Genomic DNA, 17,467 nt, shown 5'->3' with positions numbered 1-17,467 from the left:
CTCGATAAGAACAGCACAGCATTCTATTTCTACAACTGGGATTTACTCTGATATTATTACATGGTGTGTGGCATATGGATAACTCCTCTCCAGCAAGAAAAAGAAATCATTGAGTTAAATGAAAATGGTAAAATTTACTGCCATCTGCACCTCTGAAAATGGTTTTCTCCAATCATGGCCTCAAATGAAATATACCAAAAGAAATTTTTAAAAACATATCTTGAGAAAACAACAGGAAAAGGCATTTATGACATGGTATTTTAATTATACCTGAGCTCTGAGGGCAAAGAACCATGTTATTTATCTATCTTTGTATCTGCAGAATCTATCTTAGTACTTGGCACAAAGTGAATGCTCAGGAAATGTTGAATGAAAGAGTGAATGATGTGGGAAGTGTTCCCTTCTCCTTAACCATCTCAAGATGGTCACACCTGCATCCATGTGAAATACAGAGGTGTTACCAGTATACCAACATGGCTGACCTTAGCTTGTTGTGATCATCTCCTTTAATCATTTCAAACTATCTATCAGTAGAAGGAGTAGAATAACTAAAACAAGCTAGGTTTGGGGAGTATAGACTTAAGAATGAGAAATACTTTGAAGGAATTTGAGAAGGGTAGTAACATCAAAGTAGTATAATAAAATTAATCTAGTTCAAATCTACAGGCTATTTGTGACATTGTCCCTAGTGGATTTGGTAGCAATGGTACTGTGGTGGTTTAATGTTTAATGTTGCATTTGTAGTTGGCATTAATCAGAATTGACACATGACTGCTAAATATCTGTAGTCCCATGTAATGTTTTAATACAAAAATTAGTGAAAATTCATTGAATTATGCACTTAAGATATCTGTGCGTTTCTGTATATATTGCTTCAATAGAAAGCTTACTAAATATTAAAAGAGAAAAGCTGTACTCCTTAGCCTTTGTTCTGGGCTCTACCCACCTTACAAGATTTCTCTCCTGCTGTTTCCTACATATAATGTAGCCCAGTGTTTCTCAAAATTTTTTCTACCTATCTCCTTTAAGAAACATTTAGAAAAGAACAATGAAACTTCCCCCACACTGCCACCCCTCCCTGGTCCCACAATTCCCAATTTTAGTTCTACTTTCCATAGTTTCTGTTACAAAAAAGGTATTTATTTTTTAATATGAAATTATATAATGTATATATTAATATTTCCCAGGAGATTCTGATACACACCTCCTCAGTTGAGAATTTATTATGGTGACATAATCAGGAGTTTGTCATATTGAGATTCATGAATTCTTTGAGCATTTACTGAACTCCTATAATTGGTACCCCAGGATGCATGTCCCCAAGGTACCTTCCTCAAGAAACAAGAACAGTGCAGTAAAGGCTCTAAGGTGTGAAAATAATTTATTTATGCAGATAAATAGAATGACCAACTCTCAGGTCGTATTTGACAATTTTCTTTTTAAAAATTTAAAAATTTCAGGCCGGGCGTGGTGGCTCACGCCTGTAATCCTAGCACTCTGGGAGGCCGAGGCAGGTGGATCGCTCAAGGTCAGGAGTTCGAGACCAGCCTGAGCAAGAGTGAGACCCTGTCTCTACTAAAAATAGAAAGAAATCATATGGACAACTAAAATATATATATACAAAAAATTAGCCGGGCATGGTGGCGCATGCCTGTAGTCCCAGCTACTCGGGAGGCTGAGGCAGTAGGATCGCTTAAGCCCAGGAGTTTGAGGTTGCTGTGAGCTAGACTGACGCCACGGCACTCACTCTAGCCCGGGCAACAGAGTGAGACTCTGTCTCAAAAAAAAAAAAAAAAAAAAAAGATTTAAAAATTAATCTTGTTTCTTTTATGACTCTGATATGTTATACCTTAAACTCTTGATTGCTAAAATTTAATTTCTCTTCATAAACTTTGAACTTGATTTTAAAAAATAGTTCTTTGCTCTTTTAACTTTTCAGTTGCCTTTAAAACTTAATGTCATAGCCAGGTGAGGTGGCTCATGCCGGCAATCCTAGCACTCTGGGAGTTCAGGGCAGGTGGATCGCTTTGAGGTCAGGAGTTTGAGACCAGCCTGAGCAAGGAGACTTCATCTCTACCAAAAATAAAAAAAATTAGCAGGGTGTGGTGGTGTGTACCTGTAGTCCCAGCTACTCAGGAGGCTGAGGCAGGAGGATCACTTGAGCCCAGGAGTTTGAGGTTGCAGGGAGCTGTGATGATGCCACTGCACTCTAGCCCAGGTGACAGAGCAAGACTCTGTCTCAAAAAAAAAAAAAAAAAAGCCACAATTTAATGTCATACATTAGCAATGTCTTCTTTGTGATTTTTAAAAGAAAATTTGTTAAACATTCTTTTAAACATCAGTATATAAAAATATAGCTAGACATTGATAGGTATATTTTAATTAAAGAGGAATAATAAAAATAAGATTTTATAAGTCCAACATCATGATTATGTGAGAATTAATAATTTGTTATGTAATATAAAAATCTCCCCTTTCAATGAAAGTATTTTAGATTATTTTGGAGTCTGTTTCATTTGTTCAACAAATATTTATTGAGTGCCAATCAACTGCCAGGTGCAGTATGTGCTTTGTGCTGGGGATGCAAAGAGATGAGGCAGACATGATTCGTGCTGTATGGAGTATACACCTCCTTAGTTATAAGCAACATTCTAAACTCAATCATAATAAAATGATGAGAGCCTGTGGTAAATATGGGCTTCTGTGAAAGTACAAGTAGGGGGAGAGTTGAGAGAAACACGTTCTAAAAGGCTTCCTTCCCTTTTGAGACCTAAAAGATGAATAGGTGAAGAAGCCTGGGAAGAATCTTTCAGACATAGGGAATGGCAAGTGGAGGCTACGGGTGAGAGATGTACTGTTGAGAAAGTGAAAGTTCACTATAGCTGCACCTTAGACTTGGGTTTGGAGGGGAGCTGTGGTGATGAAAGATGAGCTCAGAGGGTTAAGCAGGAGCCAGGGCTCAGAGAGATTTGAAGCCAATGTAAGTTTGGGCCAGAAGACCTTTGGAATGTTTTAAGGATGAGAGGAGGGGAAATGGACAGAAGGACTTACTCAGAGTTTTAGAAATGTCACTTTGGGTCCAGTGTGGAGAACTGAATGAGAGTGAGACTTGAGGCAGGGGATTGATCAGGAGGCGGCTGTTGTAATTACCTAGACAGTAGTTGCTGGTGGCCTGGACTATGGTGGTGGCACTGGTAATAGAAGTGGACAGATGAGGGATATTTCCCTCATTAAATTGATTAAAATTGGTGACTGCAAAGGGTTGGGTTTTACAGATTTAGGTGACACCATAGAGTAAATGGTAAAAACCAGGGAGAACATACAGAAAAGTGGCTCCTCTTTATTTTATTTTTTGAGAGGGGGAGGAAGAGTTTTGTCAGTCTGTAAAATTGTGAACTCTCTCCCAGGAAAAATGTGAGTTCTCTTCCCAGAAGGATACATATACATATAGCTGTTTACATATAATTCCAAGTTTACAAAAATGAGCACCTGTGCTCCTCAGGTTATAGAGTAAAAAAAGAGGACCTAGAGCAAAATCCTGAAGAACCTCAACATTTATAGCATAGCAGGAAGGTCTGGCAAAGAAGACTTAGAATGAGTTTTATGCCCTGTGTAAAACCAGGTGAATGTGGTGATACACAGAACTTTCTGAAAGGAGACTTCCAGAAGGAGTAGTCAGTAGCGACAGATGCCCCTAAGGGCTTCAAGTGCTATAAGGAGTCCATTGGATGGATTTAGTAATTAGATCTCCAGGGCTTTGAAGCAGCAGTTTGGAGGCAGTGGATTGAGGCATTAGTGGGAAGTAGAGAAGTAGAGTCAAAAAGTATAGACAGTTCTTTAAGTTTCATTATGAAAGAAAAGAGGTAGATGGTGGCTGGAGGGAAGCTTGGGTAAGACTTGAGTATGTTTAAATGTTGAGAAGGCAGTCAGGAGACAAGATAGAGGATGTGTGTAATGGCTTTCTAGGTCCCTGAGAATGATAGAATGGATATGAGAAATCCAGAGCACAGGTAGAAGAAAAGTCTTAGGAGAATAGGCATTGTAAGTGGAAAGAAGGAAAAAGAAAAAAAATGAAAAAACAGTTAAGTTTGTGCTTGGTAACAAGAAGTTGGAGGAAATCTCATATATTTCCTATTTCACAGAAGTTGAATGTGAAATCATTTCACATCATGAATCATAGGGTGGTGGTTTTAAAAAAATCAGCATCAATCATGACCTCATTAAAATTGAAGGTTATAATTTGGATTTGTGTGTTGCATATTGATCCTGAGTATTCAATTTATGTGATGATAAAAGTTTGAGGAGGAGTTCTTCTAAGTCCAGCTTGCGATTTGGTATTCTTTTTTTTTTTTTTTTTTTGAGACAGAGTCTTGCTCCGTTGCCCAGGCTAGAGTGCCGTGGTGTCAGCGTAGCTCACAGCAACCTCAAGCTCTTGGGCTCAAGCAGTCCTTCTGCCTCAGGCTCCTGAGTAGCTGGGACTACAGGCATGTGCCACCATGCCTGGCTAATTTTTTTCTATATATATTTTTAGTTGTCCAGATAATTTCTTTGTATTTTTAGTAGATACGTGGTCTCGCTCTTGCTCAGGCTGGTCTTGAACTCCTGAGCTCAAGCGATCCTCCCGCCTCGGCCTCCCAGAGTGCTAGGATTACAGGTGCGAGCCACCACGCCCAGCCTGGTATTCTTAATTATGGATCTAGTTTTATGTTTTTTTAAAATAAAACTCTAAGATATGGCCTAAGGGACTCTGACTAGTAAGTCAGTATCTTGTGCTTACTTAATAATTTTATTTATTTACTGATGATGTCTGTCTTTAAAAGGATTTTTATTTGAACTTTTAAAGTGATTAGTTACATTTATTTAGACTTATTCCCAAGTTTATGTCAAGTGAGATTTTATGCACTAAACTTCCATTAATTATAATTAATTGAACAGACCATTTAAACTGAGTAGAAACTAACCAAACATTACATTTATAGATATTTAATAAATTATAAATATATGAAAATTGATGTTTTCCCTTCCTTGTATCAAGTTCAGATTGAAGAAGTTTAAGTCTATGACTTTATAAGCAGTAATTTTTAAATTGATATATAATTCACAAACTGTAAAACTTAAATTAGTATGCAATTCAGTGGTTTTTAGTGTACTCACAAGGTGTTGTATCCATCCATATATGTAATTTAATGCAAGATAATTCAGAAAATGTGGATTTGGGATATCTAGCTTTAATATATTAACTTTTAATTCTGAAAAGGTAGAGTAGACCTATCTTGTCATTGAGCTGATGATTTTAGGGGAAAGTAATTGATCTCTCCCGTAAAGTTTCTATGGCATTTAGATAGAGAACAGAACATTTTTTAAAAAATCTCATCTATATCAGGAAAGCTTTAATTTCTCTTATTTATGATCCTCTTCAGTATAAAATTATTTCATCCTTAAAATAGATATGACATCCTGACTTTACATAATCTCCTCCTTAGAACTGTTTTTTCCATTGCCACTGAGTTTCTCTGAGACTAGATCTTGATTTATTAGAAAATCAGATTTATAAACTTCCTTGCCCCCAGCTGTTACTGGTGATCACTGCTAAAGTTACAGCCACTGGTTCACCTGTCTTTTATTTGCTAGTCTTTAGTAAAAGTTTGTGATCATATTTCATACATTGCTGTAGTTAGGGTTTAATTATCTACTGCTGTTTTCAGTGTTTTAAAATGTAACAATGCACTCTTACCATTTTAATTTTCCCATGTATTTTTTGTTTCCTTTGCAGTACTCTGTGCAAAAAACTTGGTGAAAAAGGATTTTTTCCGTAAGTAAATTAACTTTAAATATAAATCTTACATATTCTATGTAGACTTTTTTGGATAGCATTTTCAGGATTGTCTGGTTTAGGGATTTTTCTGTTCAGAAATATGCCCAATGTTATTTTATAAATGTTTTGATTCAGAGCCATGAGCGTCACATTTTTAGAGGATTTTGTGATTTTTAGCCTTGGACCCTTTCTCTTTATTCACCTCTCCCACATATTTATGTGACTGTGTGTATATGCAGGTGTGTGTAATGTATATTGAAGGTGTGCATACTGCTAAAATTCTAGAAAAGGCTTAAGAGATTATTTAGTAAATGCTTTTTTCTTTTCTAATATTTTATAGGAAATTTTATTCATGCATTCTGGATTTATTGGAAGGTAGAAAAGTCATTGAACCTGCTTAGAATTTTCGGAGTGTAGGAAAGAAAGCTCTGCCACAGTTGATCAGTAGATACTGCTATGTCTCAGACTCCAAAGCAGGTGTTTGGTTCCCATATGTGCAGTCTTTTTACCAGTCGGTTGTGAAATTTTTTATGGCTTTATTTAGGATTAAGTTTTACGAGAGAGGATTGGGAAGTACCCATCATGTGTGTTGACAGTCTCTACCCTGTAATGTCATGCCTTAAAATAGCTTTGAATTATTGATTAAAAATGATATAATTTTTAGTAAAAAACTTTTTTTAGCCTATAAAATTTTATATGTGGAACATTTGAAATTAGAAATAGAGAAGATTCATTAGATTTTTAAATTCAGGTCCTACAAACCAGCAAGAACAGGCTGTGTGTGCTGTCAAATTTCATATGACATTAGGTAATTTTCAGGGGTTTTATTAAAAAAAAAATAAGCTCCTGATATATTTTACAATCATACTTAATTCATTCTACTTAAAATGTTATTCCAGTTTTTCTGGAGTAGAACCTGAATTAAAGTTTGTGAAATAACATCTTATAGAACTATATAGTTATAAATTTTTATGGTATCTCTGTGCTTAGATGGGAAAGCAGTTAAATAGGATAATTTGAAACATGGTTAGAAAATTATAAGCAGTCTTCAATATATGTACCATCTGCCCTCCACACTGCAACATCACAGTAGGGAGGGCCCAGTGGCCGCAGAATTCCCCATCTTTCCCTGCTGTCACCAATTAATGTTCTCTCTCAGGCTGCAGCTCAACTACCTACCCTCCTACTTGTCACTAATAACCTAATAACCAAGGTGTACTTTTTAAAATCCTCCTTAAGATTGATCTGAGGTAGGATTTAACCTAGTGGGACTGCAAAGTGATAAATAGGATTGGATAGGATGATGACAAAGAGAAAAGGGAGGAAAGTGTGAGCAGCACCGTCGCAGCTGCTTCTATACCCTCCAAGACATCTGCTCTGGTTTTGAAGATAAAATCTTCAGTTTTGTCTCCTAGCCTTCCTTTTCAAATTCTTTTCCTTCCTTTTGGGCCCCAAGACACAGCTTCTCCAATAAAATATCCAGATATTCTTGTCTGTTTTTCTAGGAAATCTAGAGGAATCTTACTTTAATTTAATATTTTGTAAACCTCTGAGAGCTGATTATTATTCCTTATATGATCTTTATCTGTTCTTAAATTGTGGGTGAAAGAAAGAAGGAAATCTTCTGCCTTTTGCCTTGGTGTAGGCAGTAAAACTTGATGAATTTTAAGACTGTGAGCTTGCTTTAGGGATAAGAAAATTAGGGGAAACTGTGTCATTCAGATGAAACTCTGAATGAGAGACACTTGATGGCCTAGAAAGGGAAACAGGAAAGCCAATTCTTAGGCCTTCAGAGAGGAGTCAGCCAGGGATGAGGGATGGAATTATCTCCCAGGTTCACGCTGGCCAAAGTTCCAAATCCCTACTCTGGTAGATTTACATATATATGTACGGATATTTTTGGCCTGTTTGTGAGTTGAGAGTTGCCCACATTAGTTTCAGAGAAAAATAATAGTTCCTAAATTCTTTAATTAAATTTAAATAAGTATGTGTTTATTGACCAGAGTACAGTTATTAATATTATTAATAGTAAAATATAGTTAGGTTTTTGCTTGTGATTCAGTTTAAATTGTGTTGAATGAGAAAAGTAAATTTTAATATGAAACATGACTATAGGGTGATAAAGTAGATACATATTTTTTTCACTACAGGAAGAAATCCACTGCCATGTGTTACCTTTTGTAGAATAATTTGTGTAATAAGACTATTTATTCTAAGGCACTACTATTGGTGAGAAAAATTTTGTTAATCCATATCTTGGAACTGTTTTCAAGGTTGTTGGCTTTTAAAGATAAGTTACTTCCCCCAAAATTTTGGCAGGAAAATTTTCAAACATAAAGCAACAGGTAAAAGAATTTTATAGTGAACACTCACTGTCTAGGTTCTACCATTAACTTTATCACATGTCTATTTATCCATTATGTGTTTTTTTAAAAGTAATGTTTTTATTAGTGTCAAATTTGTTCTATCTTTTATGCAATATTAAAAAACTAATGTGTAATATAATGTATTAAGGTGTTTTATAGGGGTCAAATTAAAGTCATTTAGAACCAAGATGGCTTGGTTGAATTTTCTTTCATCCAATAAAAGACAAAGCTTTATTTTCTTTGGAAAGTAACTCACTTTTAAATTGAAATTGTTATTTCATTATTTATAGCTTAATAAGTGTATTCATGTAGTAAAGAGGTTCTCGCAGATGGCTCAAGCCTGTAATCCAGCAGTCCCCAACCTTTTTGGCACCAGGGATTGGTATCATGGAAGACGATTTTTCCACAGCCAGGGTGGGGATAGGGGGATGGTTTCGGGACAATTCAAGCGCATTACATTTATTGTGCAGTCAAACCTCTCTGTTGATGATAATCTGTATTTGCAGCCACTCCCCAGCGTTAGTGTCACCGCCTCAGCTCCATGTCAGATCATTAGGCATTAGATTCTCATAAGAAGCATGTAACTTAGGTCCCTCACCTGCGTAGTTTATAGTGGGCTCTGAGTTCCTATGAGAATCTAGTGCCCGACTGATCTGACAGGAGATGGGGAGCAATGGGGAGCTGCTGTAAATACAGATGAAGCTTTGCTTGCTCACCTGCTGTTCACCTCCTGCTGTGCAGCCTGTTTCCTAATAGGCCACAGATGATACCCATACTGATCTGCAGGCCAGAGGGTGGGGACTGCAGCTGTAATTTCAGCACTTTGGGAGGCTAAGGTGGGAGGATTGCTTGAGGCTAGGAGTTCGAAACCAGCCTGGGCAGCACAGACCGCATATCTTAAAAAAAAATAAAATTAGCTTCCTGTGATGGCATGTGCTTGTAGTTCCAGCTACTCGGGAGGCAGAGGCAGGAGGATTGCTTGAGCCCAGAAGTTTGATGTTATAGTTTGCTATCATTATGTCACTGCACTCCAGCCTGGGCAACAGAGTAAGACCCTGTATCTTTAAAAAAAAAAAAAAAAAAATGTTCTTGAGCTTTAGCTATTCTCAGAAATAATGGGGAGAATTGAGAAAATTTTTAAAAATATGGAAAATACTTTAGCCACTTCATGTTTACCACTACACATCTAATTAACTTCCGAAAACTTGATAGCTTTTGACCACATTATAGTAACTTGACTCTCAAGTTAAATTTTTGTAGAATAATCAGGTTAAGTTGAACTTATGTATTTTTTGTTAAGGTATTGAGTTTATATTCTGGTTGGTTGTTTAACAGAAGAGAAACAGGCAGCTGGGACTCAGACTTTCCTACTTAATTAAGAATCTGGAAGCCAGACCTAGAGTGTGGCTCCACCTTTTGTGTGGGAAAAGTTGTTTTTCTTAGTTCTTTATTTTGTTTATTTTTTTATATTTTAGAGACAGGGTCTCAGTCTGTTGCTCAGGCTGGAGTGCAGTGGCATGATCACAACTCACTGCAGGCTCAAACTCCTGGGCTCAAGCGATCCTCCTGCCTTAGCCTTCCAATAGCTGGGACTATAGGTGCATGCTGTAACACCTGGCTAATTTTTTTTTTTTTTTTTTTTAGACAGGGTCTCACTGTGTTGCCCAGGCTGGTCTTGAACTCCTGGGCTCAAGCAGTCCTCCCCACCTCTTGGCCTCCCAAAATGCTGGGATTACAGGCGTGAGCCACCACACCTGGCCAGTTCTTTAACTAGTTAAATAATACCCAGAGAGGCTAGAAATGCAGTTTTTGTTTGTATTTTGCTTATAAACATATATTTGTGTTTATTTAAATAGTAGAATCAAAAGCACAAGATAAAGTGCATTCTTCCCAGGAGAAAATACTTAATGTTATTGAAGGTAGATGTAAAATATTCTTTTATTATTAAATTAATAACACATTTACAAATGGTTATGTTATTGAAATAATACGAATAGCACTAAACTTTAGGAACAATATAGTTAAATAGATTTGATACCCTAACTTACCAAGTTTCTTTAAAACTTAACACTTAAATTTTGGTCTTCCTTTATTTGCAGGTGATAGATCACAGAATCATAGAATTGGGGAACTGATAGGTGATTTCTGTCTGTTCCTTGAATCTTGGCAAATTAGCATCTTGGCTTAAAAAATTAATATAGACTGGCTGGGTGCGGTGGCTCACGCCTGTAATCCTAGCACTCTGGGAGGCCGAGGCAGGTGGATCATTTGAGCTCAGGAGTTCGAGACCAGCCTGAGCAAGAGCGAGACCCCGTCTCTACTAAAAATAGAAAGAAATTATCTGGCCAATTAAAAAATATATTTAGAAAAAATTAGCTGGGCATGGTGGCACATGCCTCTAGTCCCAGCTACTCGGAGGCTGAGGCAGTAGGATTGCTTAAGCCCAGGAGTTTGAGGTTGCTGTGAGCTAGGCTGACGCCATGGCACTCTAGCCTGGGGAATAGAGCGAGACTCTGTCTCAAAAAAAAAAAAAAAAAAAAAAAAAAAATTTAACATAGATATTGAGATGCAAATTTTCTCTAGTCATTAATACTTACCAATTCTAGATTTTCAGCTGTCCACAGGAAATCTGCTCTATCCTAGTATGTCTAACATGTAATTTATCATTTTTGTCTGTGTAACACTTAGGTCTGCTTTCTCCTAACTTTTAAATTTTTGTCAAAAAAGACCATTATTTTCATTATTGCTTTGGATGGAAAAGTATAGTGCGATATTTGACATGAATGTCTTATTAATTCACGTTAGATCTTTCAGAGTAGCTCTCTTAACTGTCATTTCCTTTCCCTTATTTTAATTTATTTTATTTATTTTTTTTAATATAGACAGTATCTTGCTCTGTTGCCCAGGCCAGAGTGCAGTGGCACGATCGTAGCTCACTGTAATGTTAAACTCCTGGCTCAAGTGATCCTCCTGCCTCAGCCTCCCGAGTAGCTGGGACTACAGCTGCGCACCACTGCACCCAGATAATTTTTCTATTTTTTTGTATAGACGGGATCTTGCTATGTTGCCCAGGCTGGTCTCGAATGCCTGCGCTCAAGCAGTCTGCCTGCTTTGGCCTCCCAAAGTGCTGGGATTATAGGTGTGAGCCATTGCGCCTGGCTGCCATTCCCCTTTTCATGTGACTTCTCTAGTTCAGGGTCTTCTCATCCTACTGTTGGATTATTGTAACAGCTTCACAGGTGGTCTCTTGTGCCTCTAGTCTTTCCTTCTCCTAGTCTGCCCTGAATACCACTAATAGAAAAATATGACTGTATCCACAGCCATGCTCAAGAACCTAAAATGGCTCCCTGTAATCTACCACAATCGGTCTAAGCCCTATTTTCTGTCTTTTAATCCCCTCTCACTGGATGTTGTCTCTTTCCAACAGTGTTTACTTTTATACCTTAGTTATAAACACTTTGGTGAGACTCTTCAAAGCCCTGCAAATATTTTATTTTTATACCCTGCTTGGCACTCTTCCTATTGCGAAGAAAGTCCTGCTTTTCCTGTTTGTCCTTTACAGCCCAGATGAGTCCCTCCCATCCCCCAGAGCCTTTTCTTTACTATCCAAATTCAAACTGTTACCCTGTTTTTCTGAGCTCTTCTTACTTGTACTCACTGTTGAACTACATAGTAAGTGAGAGGTATAATACAGCATAGTAATTAAGAGCATGAATTTTATAGCCACACTTCATGTTGCATGGGTTTAGAATCTAAATTTTAGACCCTGGCTCTGCCACTTGCTTCTGTGTGACCTTGGACTAGTTAATTAACCCCTTTGTGCCTCAGTTTCCTCATCAGTAAAATGGGGACAGTAACAGTATCTACTTCACAGGGTTATTTCTAAGGATTAAAGGGATATATGAATTATTTAGAATAGTACCTGACATGGTGTTACAAGTATTCACATTATAACCAGTACTGCCAAGCACTTGTTTATTCTCAGGTTTTTTTGTTTTCTTTTTTTCATATATAGTATTTTTATCTCTCCAATAAGATGGTAAGCTCTTTTAAGGCACAGAGTATTACATTTTTTTGTTTCAGCCTCTCATCATTCATGGTAGTTATTCAGTAAAACTTATTGGGTAATTTGATTTCTCTGTAGCCCATATTCCTGTGTGAAAACCTTTAATAAGCTTTTTATTTCAGTGAACCACTAAGAGAGACACTGGAAAAAGAGAGCCATGGATGTTTTCAGCATTCACCTTCCTGGGGTCAAAGGGCTGGTAACAATCAATAAAAATATTCACATATGAGGTGACCTCTAGACTTTGGTAATTTAAACTGAGAATGTTTTGAGACAGGAACAAGAAAAAATATAGTTTTGGTATTTAATGCAGAGGTAATTTTAATCTGTTTTAAAGTAGACCACTTTCCATTTATAAGTTAAATGTTAAGCTTTTTAAAAAGAATTAAAGAATGGAATAATCTTTTGCTTTGTAGCAAATGGTAATCTTTATATAATTACCAATTATCTTACATATCAAAATTTTCTTTAATTTAAAAAAAATCTTTCCCTTTTTTCATAGGACTTCCTGATCCGTTTGCTAAGGTGGTGGTTGATGGATCTGGGCAATGCCATTCTACAGATACTGTGAAGAATACACTTGACCCAAAGTGGAATCAGCACTATGACCTGTAGGTTTAAATGAGTAATTTGAAATGAAGCATAGAATTAATATTATTTGATATAGTCTGAGAAGAGTAATGGGAAATGATCTGACTTTCATCTGTGGTATAATTTGGCCTTCCCAGAAAGGGTATGAAACCCAGGAGGAAGGTGCTTTGGTTTATTGATAGCTTTCAATAGGTTTTGAAGATGAGGTACCCCTAATAATCCAGTGAAGAACAAAATGAAACTGGCTCATGGCATAGAAGTGTCCCTTCCTTTTTTCAATTAAATAAAGGTATTAATTCACCTAGGCCAGCTATAAATAGGAAACCAGAAATCAGAATTGGTGTTATACTCATAGACATTCTTTTATATGGGTAGTTTCTTTTAAATTTTATTTTAATCATAGGAGTGTATATACCTTTTTAAAAAGGCAAATGATACTATAAGGCTTTAGTTTTCGGTATTTTAAAATTTCCTACCTTAGTAGGTGATTCAGGTTTTAAAACTGATATTCCTCATCCCCACTCCCGCAGCTCTCACATGCTCCTTCCTTTCTCCATCTCTCCAGTATAGTTACATGAATCTTTTTGGTTAAATCATTGTTCTATGTTCATATTATTATGATTGTGAAAATATTCATAGCTGGGTCACATGGGCATAAGGATTACATTTTCTTTCTTGACAACTTTTATTTTTTTCTGAAGTTAATAACTTTTTTGCCATTTGTTTAGTTTCTTATCTATCTCATTAATTCCCAAACTCACCTACAGAATTAAACATCTCTCCGTATATTCAGTCCCATCAGGTATTCCATTGGCTTTGTTCTCTTCTTGGAGATACCCCTCCTGGAGCCGCTGTCCTCTTGCTCCAGTCTGGTCTGGTGGTTCTCTAAGACCTGCTGCACATTTGTCCTGGGACTTGCCTTTATCATTATGTTGGGAATTTCCTTTGACAACCTATTTTTTTGTTTATTCCCCTGTTTTGATGAAGTCTGTCTTCCACTGTCATTTTGAGAGAGAATACAAAGATGAAAATATGTTTTGTTGTCTTACTTGATTAGTAGTTTGTCTGAGTATAGACTTCTAGGTGGGATATCACTTCCCCTCAAGGTCTAGATCAGCACAGTTGAATAGAAGTATAATGTGAGCCACAAATGGGAGCTCATTTGTAATTTTAAGTTTTCTAGTAGCCACATTAACAGAAGTAAAAAACAGATGAAATTAAGCATAGTAATATATTTTACTTAATTCAGTATATCTAAAATTTTCTTATTTCAGCATTAAAATATTGAACTATATATATGATATATGTGTATATATACACGTACATGTTTACTAAGTCTTTGAATTCAAGTGTTTATTTTACAACTCGCCTCAATTTGAACTGTACACATTGGAAATACTTAACAGTCCCATGTGGCTGGTGGCTATCATTTTGGATAGTATAGGTTTAGAGTATTGCTATCCTGATTTTGGTCTTTCATGATTATTGTTTTCCACTGGAAGATTTCAGGATATTTTCTTTATCCCTCTGTTGCTAAAAATTGCTGTTTTCCTTAAAAAATTAAAGCCATTCTAGTGGGTAGGAAGTGGTACCTTATTGTGGTTTTGATTTGCGTTTCCCTAATGACTAATGATGTTGAACATCTTTTCATGTGCTTACTAGGTTTTATTTTACAGTTAATGTTAACTGGCTACCCAGGGATTTCTCTTTTGCATATTTCCAAGGTGCTACATTGGAGGAGAAAAGAGCAGGGTGAATTTTTCCAATATTGCTGCTTTACTCAGTTACACCTTAAGATCAAGGTTGCTGGACCAAAAATTTGACCTCTTAGAGTCATTGAAATAGTTAGGGTTCTACTTGATATAATTATGTTATTTTATTATCTTTTTGCATGGGTTGATGCCATGTTAACAATTGGCTATGGTAGAGCTTTTACATACTTGCAGGCATATGCACAGACAAGTACAGTAACGCTTTTCCCTGCTCTGCTTGTCTGCAGGCAGTGAAGTGAAATCTGCAAGAGTCCTGCTCTCTCAAGGCCTGCATGCAGGAAAGAAGCAGGGGAAAAGCGTTACAAACAGCTTTTGTTCTACAGCATTTTAAAATATAACAGGTAGGTCAGATTTTTGGTCTGTCAGCCTTGACAATGTCCCATGAAAGTGAACTAAGTAGTCTTTGAGATAGTAGGTCATGTCATTGAGATGTATTTAAAATGTGACTGTGATAAAAGTTCTTTTGGAAATTTTCTTCTTGGAAAGAAGTAATCATTATCAACTCCCTTAGCATTGTTAGACACTACCTGCTAAAATAGCTTTTTTCCTAACAAGAATTGTTGCCTGGCTTGGGAGTGGCAGATATGATAAAGATACATTAAAAATTCTTTTTAGATTTTTAAAAATTTAAATTCAATCCTGTGGATTGACTGAACTCAAAACATATTTTGCATGCCCTAGCCATATTCTGAAATATAATTGTGTCTTTAGACTATAAAAAGAAAAAAAGAAAAATTTTACATTACCTGTAACTACCAAGTTACTCATGCACCCATTTTGTTTTTGTAGGTACATTGGAAAGTCTGATTCAGTTACAATCAGTGTGTGGAATCACAAGAAGATCCATAAAAAACAAGGTGCTGGATTTCTTGGTTGTGTTCGTCTTCTTTCCAATGCCATCAACCGCCTCAAAGACACTGGTTGTGAGTAGATACTAGTGCTTTTTAAATTAAAAAAAAAAAGAAAATTTATGTTGGCAGGGTTCCCAAAACTTAATTTACTGTATATGCTATATATTTCTGAAACATTCCTGGCCTAAATTTATTTTATAGACTTAAAAAAAATGAACCATCAGCTGAATCAGAGCTGATGCTTCACTTCCAGTGAATTTGTAAGTGTTAAGAAATGATTGAGGCAGGGTGTGGTGGCTCATGCCTGTAATCCTAGCACTCTGAGAGGCCAGGGTGGTAGGATTGCTTGAGTTCAGGAGTTTGAGACCAGCCTGAGCAAGAGACCCCATTTCTACTAAAAATAGAAAAAATTAGCTGGGTGTGGTGGCATGCGCCTGTAGTCCCAGCTACTCAGGAGGCTGAGGCAGGTGGATCCAGGAGGATTGCTTGAGCTCAGGGGTTTGAGGTTGCTGTGAGATAGGCTGATGCCACAGCACTCTAGCCCGGGTGACAGAGGGAGACTTGGTCTCAAAAAACAACAAAAATAAATAAATGATTGATATCCAGAAGAATGAAAAGAAGGATGTCAAGGTACATATGCCCTTTTAAATTTCTTAGCACCCTTCTCTGGTTTTGGTGAATTTGTGCGATGAAGTGAGTATTTATTTAGGTGATTGGAGTGTTTAAGGTGGCAGTTAAAGGGGAATTACTAGTGGATAAGAATGGTATAGAACTGCTGTGACAAAATTAAAAGTTAAAGGTAAGACATTATTTTGAGTGTAAGACAGCTATATTAACTACTTAACTAGAGCTCAGTTTATCACCAACCTGGATATTTAGAAGGTTAGACCAAGATCAAGGCATTAGAAGTGATTTCATAATGGATTGACAAATTGACTTAGTGTATAGGTAATTCATGTAACCAGGTGACAAAGAGTCTTTTTGGGGTCTTTCCATAGGGCCATAGATGGAAATATCTTTTTCAACAGATTGTTTTGTTTCTACAGAATTCTTTTTTATATAATATAAAAAATATTATTAGTGTCATGGATTTTAGCCCAGATGCCTGTGCTAAACAAACATAAAATTTAGCTAAGGAAATTAATAAATTAAAAACAGTAAATTTAGTATTGAATGTTATATTAAGAAATGATTTCTTTTAATGTAGTGTGATACCAAAGCCCAGAAATGTAAATATTGACCTAATATAAATATCAAAAAGAAAAGGGTAGAAAATTGAGCTAGGTGTTCTAAGTCAGAGGAATTTAAAGGCATCTGAGAAATTCTTATATTTCTGTGTTGACAGGGTGACCAACAGGAGGGAGAAGATATTGGGATTGAGAAAAATGAACTGCATATAAAAACAAACTGTTTTATTACCTGACCCAGCAGGCAGACTGAAAACTTAGAGATCAAATGTCTGACATGATCCCTGGTTCATTTCACCAAACATTTATTGAACTCTTAATGTGCCAGGTACTTTTCTAAACCCTGGCAACATAAAGGTGAAAAAGGTGTGGATCCTGTCCTGAGAAGGAAGGGCAAAGGCCTGCTGGCAAAGGGGAGCATGCCACGTTGGGAGGACTGAATAGGAGAAGAGGAATTGCTCTGTGGAAGTCCACTGTATAGCCAACTTAGCGTCCATTTATTTTGCAAAGGAAAAAATGTCTGTATTTTTGGCTGGATAGCCAGGGGCTATAGATTAAGGGCAAGGATTTTTCTTTCTGCTGCTTGTAAATGTTTCATTGCATTAATAATTATTTGATCTTTCTGATATGCAATAGTACTTAATTAAATATTTATTGACCACCAGGTAATAGTATCCTAAACCAGGTTGGAGTGGAGAATACAAAGACTAAGATATGGTCTCATCCTCTTACTGATTCAGTTATTTAAGTAGATAGGTGGAACAGAGCTGTAATGGAATTCAGCTATAAGTACTGTAATCAAAGTAAAACCAGCATTCT

General features: G+C 36.5%; 1 protein-coding gene across 1 annotated transcript in view; it reads left to right on the top strand.

The window, feature by feature from the left end:
• The window catches only part of SMURF2 (SMAD specific E3 ubiquitin protein ligase 2), a 100,004-nt gene that overhangs the window by 43,948 nt on the left and 38,589 nt on the right, over window positions 1–17,467 (top strand). The window contains exons 2-4 of the mRNA XM_069481621.1: window positions 5,774–5,812; window positions 12,750–12,858; window positions 15,400–15,533. Of these exons, the coding sequence (XP_069337722.1) occupies window positions 5,774–5,812; window positions 12,750–12,858; window positions 15,400–15,533 (282 nt within the window). The remainder of the gene's footprint in view (window positions 1–5,773; window positions 5,813–12,749; window positions 12,859–15,399; window positions 15,534–17,467) is intronic.

Source organism: Eulemur rufifrons, chromosome 9, assembly GCF_041146395.1.
Source record: "Eulemur rufifrons isolate Redbay chromosome 9, OSU_ERuf_1, whole genome shotgun sequence".
Classification (NCBI taxonomy): domain Eukaryota; kingdom Metazoa; phylum Chordata; class Mammalia; order Primates; family Lemuridae; genus Eulemur; species Eulemur rufifrons.
The sequence above is the reverse complement of the archived record's forward strand: the minus strand, read 5'-3'. Positions and strand labels throughout refer to the sequence as shown.